This window comes from Cheilinus undulatus, linkage group 18, assembly GCF_018320785.1.
Source record: "Cheilinus undulatus linkage group 18, ASM1832078v1, whole genome shotgun sequence".
Lineage (NCBI taxonomy): Eukaryota > Metazoa > Chordata > Actinopteri > Labriformes > Labridae > Cheilinus > Cheilinus undulatus.
This window is the reverse complement of record NC_054882.1, coordinates 54124-67313: the sequence shown is the minus strand read 5'-3', so window position 1 is coordinate 67313 and position 13190 is coordinate 54124. Positions and strand designations below refer to the sequence as shown.

At 42.3% G+C, this 13190-nt stretch overlaps 1 protein-coding gene across 1 annotated transcript; it reads right to left on the bottom strand.

The window, feature by feature from the left end:
- LOC121525941 (cyclin-dependent kinase 2 interacting protein) lies at positions 1-7447 on the bottom strand. Its single transcript, XM_041812168.1, has 5 exons — positions 7386-7447; positions 5111-5288; positions 3784-3922; positions 3173-3302; positions 1-726 (listed from the first exon to the last, which is right to left on the bottom strand). Exons 1-5 carry the CDS (start codon positions 7390-7392, stop codon positions 524-526), a joined length of 657 nt encoding a protein of 218 aa, XP_041668102.1. The 5' UTR covers positions 7393-7447; the 3' UTR covers positions 1-523.
- Between the last annotated feature and the right edge of the window lie 5743 nt (positions 7448-13190).

Genomic DNA, 13190 nt, shown 5'->3' with positions numbered 1-13190 from the left:
TAACGTTAGAAAGGAGCGTGGTTTTATTAGAGGCTGCATTCATACTGTACAAACATGAGTGTTTACATCATATCAGCTGAAGGTCAGTTTTTCTTTTTCAAAGCAGAAAATTAAAGAGCAGAAATAAATAAAACAGATAAAAATATATATATATTATCTAAATACATTAGGACGAGTCTATGACAGAATACCAGCAGAGTTTCTGTTGCCAATGTTTTTGTGCAACTTAGACAATTTTTAGGAGTTTTAACAGAAATTTAAAACACGTTCCTCCCCCAACCCAACCAAACACATCAGGTGGGCCAGATCTCCCACCCTCACTGACCCACATTCATCCTCAGCCATGATGGCACCTCTTCAATATGGCCGCCACACGACACATTCTCTCCAGTCAATGTTAACAGCCCAGACGGCTTCGACATGTAGATATCGTGGGTGTTTGAGTAAGATGACATCAACATAGTGGGCGGTGCCCAGTCTGATGGCATCATCATAGTGGGCGGTGCCCAGTCTGATGGCATCATCATAGTGGGCGGTGCCCAGTCTCCAGCAGCATGGCCTCCAGCGTCAGTCTGCTGTGGGCGGGGATGTAGGGCAGGTGAAGCCAGCAGGACAGGTAGACCATGGAGAGGTCAGAGGTCACCGTGTGGGCTACTTCCTGTAGAATGGTCTGCTTCAACTTCAGCTCCTGACGGAACGAGTCCAACAGTTCAGAGGACGAGTTCTCTGGAAGAGACGAGACAGAAGACATGAGACGAGTCTTTTAAAGACAGGAGACACGAGACGAGTCTTTTAAAGACAGGAGACACGAGACGAGTATTTTAAAGACAGGAGACACGAGACGAGTCTTTTAAAGACAGGAAACTAGAGACGAGTCTTTTAAAGACAGGAGACACGAGACGAGTCTTTTAAAGACAGGAAACTAGAGACGAGTCTTTTAAAGACAGGAGACACGAGACGAGTATTTTAAAGACAGGAGACACGAGACGAGTCTTTTAAAGACAGGAGACATGAGACGAGTCTTTTAAAGACAGGAGACACAAGACGAGTCTTTTAAAGACAGGAGACATGAGACGAGTCTTTTAAAGACAGGAGACACGAGACGAGTCTTTTAAAGACAGGAAACTAGAGACGAGTCTTTTAAAGACAGGAGACACGAGACGAGTCTTTTAAAGACAGGAGACACGAGACGAGTCTTTTAAAGACAGGAGACACGAGACGAGTCTTTTAAAGACAGGAAACTAGAGACGAGTCTTTTAAAGACAGGAGACACGAGACGAGTATTTTAAAGACAGGAGACACGAGACGAGTCTTTTAAAGACAGGAGACACGAGACGAGTCTTTTAAAGACAGGAGACACGAGACGAGTCTTTTAAAGACAGGAAACTAGAGACGAGTCTTTTAAAGACAGGAAACTAGAGACGAGTCTTTTAAAGACAGGAAACTAGAGACGAGTCTTTTAAAGACAGGAGACACGAGATGAGTATTTTAAAGACAGGAGACACGAGACGAGTCTTTTAAAGACAGGAGACACGAGACGAGTCTTTTAAAGACAGGAAACCTGAGACGAGTCTTTTAAAGACAGGAGACACGAGATGAGTATTTTAAAGACAGGAGACACGAGATGAGTATTTTAAAGACAGGAGACACGAGACGAGTCTTTTAAAGACAGGAGACACGAGACGAGTCTTTTAAAGACAGGAGACACGAGACGAGTCTTTTAAAGACAGGAAACCTGAGACGAGTCTTTTAAAGACAGGAAACTAGAGACGAGTCTTTTAAAGACAGGAGACACGAGACGAGTATTTTAAAGACAGGAGACACGAGACGAGTCTTTTAAAGACAGGAGACACCAGACGAGTCTTTTAAAGACAGGAAACTAGAGACGAGTCTTTTAAAGACAGGAGACACGAGATGAGTATTTTAAAGACAGGAGACACGAGACGAGTCTTTTAAAGACAGGAGACACGAGACGAGTCTTTTAAAGACAGGAGACACGAGACGAGTCTTTTAAAGACAGGAGACACGAGACGAGTCTTTTAAAGACAGGAGACACGAGACGAGTCTTTAAAGACAGGAGACACGAGACGAGTCTTTTAAAGACAGGAAACTAGAGACGAGTCTTTTAAAGACAGGAAACTAGAGACGAGTCTTTTAAAGACAGGAAACCTGAGACTAGTCTTTTAAAGACAGGAAACTAGAGACGAGTCTTTTAAAGACAGGAGACACGAGACGAGTCTTTTAAAGACAGGAAACTAGAGACGAGTCTTTTAAAGACAGGAGACACGAGATGAGTATTTTAAAGACAGGAGACACGAGACGAGTCTTTTAAAGACAGGAGACACGAGACGAGTCTTTTAAAGACAGGAGACACGAGACGAGTCTTTTAAAGACAGGAGACACGAGACGAGTCTTTTAAAGACAGGAGACACGAGACGAGTCTTTTAAAGACAGGAGACACGAGACGAGTCTTTAAAGACAGGAGACACGAGACAAGTCTTTTAAAGACAGGAAACTAGAGACGAGTCTTTTAAAGACAGGAAACTAGAGACGAGTCTTTTAAAGACAGGAGACACGAGACGAGTCTTTTAAAGACAGGAAACTAGAGACGAGTCTTTTAAAGACAGGAGACACGAGACAAGTCTTTTAAAGACAGGAAACCTGAGACGAGTCTTTTAAAGACAGGAAACTAGAGACGAGTCTTTTAAAGACAGGAGACACGAGACGAGTCTTTTAAAGACAGGAAACTAGAGACGAGTCTTTTAAAGACAGGAGACTAGAGACGAGTCTTTTAAAGACAGGAGACACGAGACGAGTCTTTTAAAGACAGGAAACTAGAGACGAGTCTTTTAAAGACAGGAGACACGAGACGAGTCTTTTAAAGACAGGAGACACGAGACAAGTCTTTTAAAGACAGGAGACAATGACTGGAATCAAACTAGGAGACTCGAGACGATTCCTTTAACAAAGACGGGACTGTAGTCTTCAGTCACAGAAGAAACGAGTGCTTTAAAAAAGACTAGACAGACTGACTCTGATCAGATGAGTCCTTTAAAGGAGACTGGCTGTAGTCTCCAAATAGGACTCGGACTGGTCTTTCATCCTTTAGTGACTCAACCGCAGCGGCGGCTGTGACATCACTCAGGTGAGGTCAGTGACCAGGTGAGCTCACCGAAGTGTTTGGTGCTCCAGCCGTGAAACAGAGGAATCTTTCTCCCCTCTGCTCCGAACTGAAACTCCTCCAGCTCCTGAACGCCTCGCTGTGATGTCATCAGACGCTCCATCTTTGTCACCACGGCGACCTGACAGGAAGAGGAAGAGAGCAGTGAAACAGCCAAGATGGCCGACAGACTTTTAAACCAGGATGTTGTTTAGTTCCATTACTGTGAGACGTCAGCGTGTTTAATAATCCTGGGCACTGTAAATGGATTAATGTAGTTGTGCAACTTTGTTGGCAACATTTGGACCAAAGGTGAAACTGGAGGGAGAGCTCTCTCCCAGCTTCACCCTTTAAACACTTTAGCATGTTAGCATCTCTTCAGTTATTCCTCTGTGTCAGTGTTGGGTCTGTGAGTAAATGTTGTCAATGTTTTTGTCCAATTTAGACAAAACTAGACAAATCAAAAAGCACTGGTATGTTGAAAATGTTGACAACCTTGAATTGCAACTTCCTCTGTTTTTCTGTGCTGTTACCATCCAAGTCTAAAAGAACTGTCTGGAATCATCCCCCCTCTGCTTTAATCTGATTGGCTATTGCTTTCTTAGTTTTGGTGGAGGCATCACCATTTTGTTGACAATGTCCTGTAGCTTGTTGCATTCATCCTGCAGCTCTGCGGCGCCCCCTGTCTGCTGGGAGGGAGCTGATGATGATGATGATGATGATGATGATGGAGACTCCAGGAGCAGCTGATCGTTCTGCGAGCTAAAGGAGAGAAAGACGAAGAAACCGAGGATGAAGATGACAGCAGACATTTTTAACTCCAAACTGTCTTTTTGAAGTTGGTTTTCTTTTTATCAGATAAAGATATTATGATGTTTTTAGCTCTCTGTGTGTTTTTTATGGATTTTTAGTATTCTTTTTATCTTCTTAAAACCGTTTTTATGCATTTGTTTAAACTTAAATGAACTCAAATAATCCAAATCATAACATTCCCTACATGGATCATCTAAGGGGGTTTATATCAGGGTCTAAGGACCAGATCCAGGTACACCTGACCCCAAAAATTATTTTTGGTCACAGTAAAAACAACCTTTCTTTATGCCGACTTTCCTTAATTGTCAACTGTGGCCTACTATTTGGCAAAAGCAAAAGAAAACAGCTGTAGATACCTATCTCCACCAACATTTCGCCTTATGCCTTTGAAGTTAATGTCATCAAGGTGTTTACAACATTCCATCCCTGCCTTTAAAGATAATGCATTTGAGGCTTATAAAACATTCCATCTTTGCCTTTACAGTTATATCAACAATGCTTATGGAAAATTACATCCATGCCAGAAATGGCCAACAAAAAAATGGAGGGAAAATGACCCCAATTTCACCAACATTCCATCCCTGCTTTTAGAGATGATGTCATCAAAGTTTATAAAACATTCCAACCTTGTCAACTATGGTGGACTATCTGACAAAAATAGAAGGAAAAGGGCCCCAACATTCCCATCTTCACCAAGATTCCATCCTCTGCCTCTGTTGATGTCATCCTGTGAAGATGACATCATCTTCGAAGATGACGTCATCCTTCGAAGATGGCGTCATCCTTTGAAGATGGCATCATCCTTTGAAGATGACGTCATCCTTTGAAGATGACATCATCCTTTGAAGATGGCGTCATCCTTTGAAGATGACGTCATCCTTTGAAGATGACGTCATCCTTTGAAGATGGCGTCATCCTTTGAAGATCACTGCTGTGATCATTCCTTCTACAGTATCAGGCTGAGATCATACACGGGTGTTCTCCAACACTGATGTGAACGCAGACCAGCGAGGTCGAGATGGCGACGCTGCGTGGGCGCCTACAGAACAGTCGTACTGACGTGCACACTGTTACCTTAGCGACAGAGAAGTTTCCTCTCCCTGATGTAAACCAACCACATTCCCGCCGTCTGCTCACCGTGCCAGTCTGATGTTGACGATGTTTCCCGCCACCGTGAATCCTTCACCGTTGAGTTTCTCCCACCTCAGCATCAGGTTGTGCCAGTCCGCTGCGTTGTCTTTGATCTTTCTGGCACTTCCTGTGATGGCAGAGGACTTCCTGTTTGATGAGCCCACCATGATGTCATCTGTTCGTCCTACAAACAAACATTAAAACGCTTTTAGAAGACAAGTTGTCAACGTCCTAGAACTATAAACTCTGATGTGACTCTAGAACCATCACTGAAACCAAATATTGGGCAATTTGTTCTTTTCTGCAACATTTAGATAAAAGTGAAGGGCAATGGCAGTTTTGAGAGGGACCCAACTGCAGTCAAGATGGCCGACGTGGGCGCCACTATACATCCAATCCATGCCGGAAGTCCCAAGCGGAAGTTTCCTCTTGGTGTTGGACTCAGCTGCCAGTGTTTGTTGGTCTTTTTGGCGCCTAAGCCTAACCCTTGGTGCTGGATTTCAAATACATCACCTTCCCCACTGCCTTACCCTGAACCTAACCACTCGGGTTTTAATGCCTCAGCCTAACCTTAGACCTACGGACTTCCGGTTGAGACTTCTGGTATGGATTGGGTGTATGTCGGCCATCTTGTCTGCAGCAAAGTACTCGTGGAAGTTTCTGATGGATTCATTCTTCTCTGCAACTGTCAGTCCTCACCCTTTAGCCCTGTAGCTGAACCTAGACCCTGGGACTAGCTCAAAATATCCCCCAGCAACCAGGCACCTAGACTCAGCAACTAGTCTCAGTAACCTAGACTCAGCAACTGGTCTCAGCAACTGGTCTCAGTAACCTAGACTCAGCAACTAGTCTCAGCAACTAGTACCCAAACAGCTAGTCTTTGGCACTGCAACAAGTAAACAAAAGTGCAACTAGATTAAAAAACACTCAGACTCATCCTTGAACCTCGTAGCAGCTTATCCAAAAACCTGCTTCCTAATCCAAAAACTGACACCCCAGTCCCAGAGTCCTGCAGTAAGTCCCAGGCTCGAGTTCCTTAGGTCAGGGTTCTGGAGCAACTTGTCCTCAGACCTCTGCTACAAGTTTCACCAACTTTGTTGCCAATCCCATTTAGACAAGACCAGGGGTGTCAAACTCAAGGCCTGGGGGTCAAATCCGGCCCCTGGAACAGTTAAGTCCGGCCCATAGATGATCTGATATTTGTGTTCTAACTGTCCCATCAGTCTGAGGTCTGCAGATTTCCTCAGGTATAAAAATGTGAACTTATCCTGATGATTTAAGATTTCCTTGTTTAAACACAAAATCTGGAAAAGTAAGGAGTAAAAATATTTAGATAAGAAGACAGGAATGTGGGAAAAGAAATTAATTTGTGTTTCAATTTCACATTTTCAATTCAGCATTTCACAAGCAGGGCTCAAACTTAAGATTTTGACTTTTTATTTCTCACTTTGAGCATTTACACTCATAATTTTGACTTCTATCATTTTGAGCTTTTAGATTCATGATTTAAATTTTATTTCATATTTTGACCTTTTAAACTCATAATTTTGACTTTCTTTCTAATATATTTGCCTTTAAAAACATTATTTTTCAGTTTCATGTTTCAACCTTTTGGAACTAATAAATTTACTTTTCTCAGATTGTGAGCCTTTACACTGATCAGTTTTACTATTTTATCCTCAAAATCATTTCTCATCAGTGCTAAGTTTTAAAGTTTTTTCATATTTTATTACTGGAGAAATGAGGTTGGTAGTTTCTGGCTAAAAAAGTGACCCTGTTAGACCCTCAGGGTAGACCTGAATCCAGAATCCGGCCCCTGGACCAGACCAGACCAGACCAGACCAGACTGGGTTTTACTGTCAGAGTTGCAGTCATCCTGGTTCTTTAGCTTCACCCTCTAATTCAAAGGTTGCCAACATATTTGCATATTTAACTTCCCTCTCTCTCCCTCTCTCTCTCCCTCTCCCCTCTCTCTCTCTCCCTTGCTCCCTCTCCCTCTCTCTCTCTCTCCCTCTCCCTCTCTCTCCCCTCCCTCTCCCCTCTCTCTCTCCCTTTCTTTCTCCCTCTCCCCTCCCTCTCTCTCTCCCTCTCCCTCTCCCTCTCTCTCCCCTCCCTCTCCCCTCTCTCTCCCTCTCTCTCTCCCTCTCCTCTCTCTCTCCCTCTCCTCTCTCTCTCCCCTCTCTCTCTCTCTCTCTCTCTCGTGCATTCAGGTTTATCAGGCTATAACTAAACTGATCTTCGGTTTCAAACATTAATGATCGATCTTCAGCTGCTCACTCACCCTCCATCTCCTCACGTTGTTGATCGAATTCACACTGCCGGGTTTCTTCTTCTTCGTTGTGTTTGCGGCTCTGTGGAGCATCAGCGCCCCCTGCTGATCCGGAGGATTAATGTGGAGAAAGATAAGGATGAAGCAGAACTTGTCTTTTAGTCCTAGACCAGGACTTTTCAAAGTGTGTGAGAATGAGCCTCCCCTAAGAAGAACTGATCCGTTCCGTGGACCCCCACCCACAAAAGGATTGAAATTTAAAAAACAAATTCAAACATTTATGTCTAATCTTTAAAAATGTTTAACTTTAATATATTTTGGATATTTTGGTTTGTAAAAGTCCCTAAACATCTGCCTTTCCCTCTTATTCAGTTATAATGCCATAAAATACCCTCTTTTGCCATTTTACACCTTCTTTTCACCTCTTTTTCCCCATTTTTCCCACTTTTATGCCATTTTTGCCCTTTTTCCCCATTTTTTTGGTTCATTTTTGTGACGTCTTTTTGCCACCTTTTCCCAATTTTTGCCCTTTTTTACCATTTTTTTTTTTTTTTTTTAGACTTTTGTCCATTTACACACGTGGACAAAATAGTTGGTACCCCTCTGTTAATGAAAGAAAAACCCACAGAAATAACTTGAATCTGAAAAAAAGTAATAAATAAAAATTCAATGAAAATTAACCAATGAAAATCAGACATTGCTTTTGAACTGTGGTTCAACAGAATTATTTAAAAAAAACAAACTCATGAAACAGGCCTGGACAAAAATGATGGTACCCTTAACTTAATATTTTGTTGCTCAACCTTTTGAGGCAATCACTGCAATCAAACGATTTCTGTCACTCTCAGTGAGACTTCTGCTCCTCTCAGCAGGTATTTTGGCCCACTCCTCATGAGCAAACTGCTCCAGTTGTCTCAGGTTTGAAGGGTGCCTTCTCCAGACACCATGTTTCAGCTCCTTCCACAGATGTTCAGTAGGATTTAGATCAGGGCTCATAGAAGGCCACCTCAGAATAGTCCAGTGTTTTGCTCTTAGCCATTCTTGGGTGTTTTTAGCTGTGTGTTTTGGGTCATTATCCTGTTGCAAGACCCATGACCTGCGACTGAGACCAAGCTTTCTGACACTGGGCATTTCTCTCTAGAATACCTTGATAGTCTTGAGATTTCATTGTACCCTGCACAGATTCAAGACACCCTGCGCCAGATGCAGCAAAGCAGCCCCAGAACGTAACAGAGCCTCCTCCATGTTTCACAGTAGGGACAGTCTTCTTTTCTTGGTATGCTTCATTTCTGCGTCTGTGAACATAGAGCTGACGTGCCTTGCCATAAAGTTCCAGTTTTGTCTGGTCTGTCCATAGGACATTCTCCCAGAAGCTTTGTGGCTTGTCAACATGTAGTTTGGCAAATTCCAGTCTGGCTTTTTTATGATTTGTTTTCAACAGTGGTGTCCTCCTTGGTCGTCTCCCATGAAGTCCACTTTGGCTCAAACAACGACGGATGGTGCGATCTGACACTGATGTACCTTGACCTTGGAGTTGACCTTTAATGTCTTTGGAGTTTGTTCTGGGCTCTTTTGTTACCATTCCTATTATCCGTCTCTTCGATGTGTCATCAATTTTCCTCCTACGGCCACGTCCAGGGAGGTTGGCTACAGTCCTGTGGATCTTAAATTTCTGAATAATATGGTCAACTGTAGTCACAGGAACATCAAGCTGGTTGGAGATGGTCTTATAGCTTAGCTGGTCTTATTTTTTTCAGATTCAAGTTATTTCTGTGACCATTGTGGGTTTTTCTTTCATTAACAGAGGGGTACCAACAATTTTGCCCACATGTGTAAGCTTCCTTTTGCCACTAAATACCACTTGTTTCCTCTTTTTTTGCCCATTTTGCCACTCTTGACTGCTTTTTGCCCATTTTCGTCACTTTCCACTAATTTTTTTTCCACTTCTCGCCCATTTCTGCTTCTTTCTGATAAGTTTTCCAGTTTTTTGTTATTCACCCATGTTTTGCTGCTTTTTGGCCTTTTTTGCCACCTTTAACCTGTTTTATTGCTACTTCAAGCTGTTTTTGCCACTTTTCACCTCTTAGACTGTGGCTCATGCAAAGGTATTTTTAATAATGTGGCTCTTTGGTTGAGTAACGCTGCTCTATAGCATAGTCCCTATAGTAACTATAAGTCCATGTAGCTCCATGCACAGCAGAGGTTAGCAAAGACAATCACCTGTTTTTTTCAGGTTTATGGTGCCGCGCCTCCCCTGAAGCTCTGTGGCGCCCCCCAGGGGAGGCCCGCCTCACACTTTGAAAACCCCTGCTGTAGAGGACTCTGGAGGTTTCTTTAAATCTGAATTCAGTTTTTGTAATGAATATTTACATCAGACAGTCGCAGACACACAGAGGTTTAAAGGACAGTGAAGCTCCATGAGCTCTGAGATTCAACGTTCAGGTGTGAACAAACACACAAAACCATGAATACAGACACAAATAATAAATACTGATGAAGACAGTAACAAAAATAGAAAGACAAAAATCAATATTTCCAAGGAGAAAGGCAGTATCAGCTCAGAGCAGGGGCCGGATTCTGGATTCAGGTCTAACCTGAGGGCCTAACAAGATTTAACCAGAAACTGTCAAAATGGGATAAAATGACCAAAATGACACGGCCAAAAATGCAAAAATGGGCATAAACGGCCAAAACTGAATAAAAGTGGCAAAAGAAAAAGCAAAAATGGGCTTGAAATGGCAAAAAAGGGAAAAACTGCAAAAATGGGTCAAAAGTGGCACAAAGAGGTGTCAAAATGAGCAATGTGTTGAAAAGGGGTTAACGTTCATCCAATCAGACTCTGAGTTTTTCTCAGAGGCTCTGCCCTTTCCCCAAACGCTCATGTGAAACAAATCCATCTGGCATGTCAGGTTAACAAAGGGATGCTCAAACAGGCAGAAAATGGTGAAAAGGGCAAAAGTTGGATAATAGTGGCAAAAAAAAGGAGGCAAAAACGGGAAAAAAGTATGAAAATGTTTTTTATTTAATGACAAAAAGAAGCTGAAATGGGTGAAAAGTGGCAAAACATGGTATAAAGGGGGAAAAGTTGACTCTTTTTAAGGATGTTTGGGGGAATAATATTTAAGACATTAAAGAGCCAGAGGATGAGGATCTCCGCTCTGCTCCAGGATGAAACCACACAAGGTTCCAGTCTTTATCTAACCCTCTGATGATGCTGATGGTACATTACCGAGCTGAAGAGCAGCAGGGCCGTTTATGGTAGTCTCTGAGGAGTTCTTCTGGGATTTACTGACGTCATCAGCCTGAGAGGAGCTATTGTATGGAGAGGTTTCACTCTGTCTGCTTTTACAGAAACATTTAAAGTTAGTAACGGACTGACTGGCTGAAAAGCAGAAACAAACTGTAGTTAGGGTAAAAGGATATCCTACGGCAGACAGGAAGTGGGACATTTTTAATCTTTTAAATTTGGTTTGCTGCTAAAAGAGAGCATCCCATGAATAAAAGTTGTTCAGCTTGTGCACAAAAGCTAAAGGGCGTCGTTCTTTTATCATTTTAAACTTTGGTGCCTCGCCATGGTACAGGAAGTGGCTTTTACTCTTAAAACAATTCCTTCCAGGCTGCCCAGGCCTGAGAACATCCTTAAATCAGCCCTCATCTTTCACGCCTACAGGTCTACGACAACAGCTGTTGCCATGGCAAAGGATTATTCACCATGAAACAGGAAGTAGTTTTTTCAGGGGATAAGAACGCCTGTAATGTTATAACTCTTTGGTAAACACAGGAACAGTGGATAAATAGCGAAATGGCTCTGTGGCGCCCCCTACAAATTCTAAAAAGTGCCGCTACCAAATCGATAGTTGAAGCCAGGAGGATCCAAACTGTGGCCCGGGGGCCAAATGCGGCCCATGGCCCATTGTTGATCTGGTCTGAAATCCAGATGTTAGATGAAATATGGCCCACACTAAAACAGGAAGCTTGTGCTTAACTGTATTCTACTTCCTGTTTACGTGCTGCCTAGTTAAATCTGCAAACAAACATTTTGACATGAAGATATTTTGAATAATAACATCCTGATGGATCATCACAGCAAACAGCAGCACCAATAACTTTTCAGGGGCGGAGCTAGTGGTAGCCAGAGCTAAACAGGGGAAGTCTGACTGGCTGCCCAAAACCCTGAAAATGACCGTCTGTTTGCCCTGCCAGCCATTAACGAGCAATTTAGGCATACTCAGTCTAAGCATGTATTCACCTACACTGGACGAGTCTGACTAACTTTAAAATCCTCATGGCGAGGAATATGAACGTGGCGGCGCCGTCCTAGTATATTTCTGTATGTGGCCCTCTGTCCTCTGGCGTCAGCACAGAGTGTTAGCATCTGTCTGCATCTGATGGGCGGGGCTGCAGCCTAACACGCGTGCACAGAGGTGTGTTAGGGGATCTAATAATGTCAGAGAGCAGACGTATGCTGGACGACTCTAGAATGATTCTTGGTTTAGTCTGAAGGACAGCAGGTCTGCATAATGAAGGCCGTTTGATTCTGACGCTCTTCCAGGAGCTGATGAAGGACTGTGGGGGATCCAGATCAACCATTCAAGTACTTCCTGTAGTTCTGCTTCAGAATATTTGGTAGACTCACTCAAACTGATTTTAGATAAATGGAGAAGGGCCTCATAGTGATCTTTCCCAGGAACTAAAAATCCCTAAACAGGTCCAGATTTTCTCTGGAAATTTCACTAGATCAGGATGTGCTGAAATGCTCCAATCAACACCTCCTGATGCTTTGACCTTCAGCTAATCTGACCTGTACACCTGCCTAAACATGGATTACTGCCCTGTGATTGGCTGACTGCATAGCTACATAAGTGAGCAGTTTAACAGGTGTACCTAATAAAGTGGCTGTAGATGTGACTATTATCATATAATACAGGGGTCAAACTCGATCACAGCAGGGGCCGAAATCTGAATTCAGGTCTAACCTGAGGGTCTAACAGGGTCAAGATTTACCTGAACACTGTCAGCTGTGTTTTTACAGGTAATAAATTAAACAGTGACGATAAATGACTTTAAGATTTCTAAAAAAAAGTCCAAATGATTAAACTCACAGCATCAATAAATCTGAAATAAAAAGTCCTAAAGGTCAAAATACAAAATTAAAAGTCAAAATAATGTTTTAAAAGGCAAATATATGAGATAGAGAGTAAAAATCATGAGTTTAAAAGTCAAAATATGAGATATAATTCAGATCAAGAGTTAAAAAGGGAAAATATGGGATAAAAAGTGAAAGTTAGGAGTTTAAAAGGCCTAGAATTGATTTAAAATGAAAAATTGTGAATCCAAAAGTTCCCAATATGAGAAAAAAGGTCAGAATTATGAATTTAAAAGGCCTAAATATGAAATAAAAGTCAAAATCATAAGTTTAGGTCATAATGTTGGGATGCAAAATACAAATATGAAATGAAAACAAAAATGAATTTCTTTCCCTCATTCCTGACTTTTTATCTAATTATTGCTACTCTCTACTTTTTAACGTAAGGACTTTTTTTAATCTTCAAGGTTAAATTTACATTTGTATACTGGAGAAATCTGCAGAGCTCATAGCAGCAGGCCAGTTCTAATTCAGATAGGGTGGGCCGGGTTAGACTGCACCGTGGGCCGCATTTGGCTCTCGGGCCTCGAGTTTGACACCAGTGATATTATATAAAAGCTACAAAATAAAGATTGAATGAACTTAAGTGTCAACATGGATCTTCAGCGGAGCAGAAACATTCAGAGTGAGACCTCTTTCCGTTCACATACGATCTCTGCAGCGGCCTGACG

Excerpts from the sequence above, each read along its gene's own strand:
- LOC121525941 (XM_041812168.1), bottom strand. Across the intron at positions 3,923-5,110 it reads GTCAACATCAGACTGGCACG|CTCGCAGAACGATCAGCTGC; the intron begins GTGAGCAGACGG and ends TCTCTCCTTTAG. Across the intron at positions 727-3,172 it reads CTGGAGCACCAAACACTTCG|AGAACTCGTCCTCTGAACTG; the intron begins GTGAGCTCACCT and ends CGTCTCTTCCAG.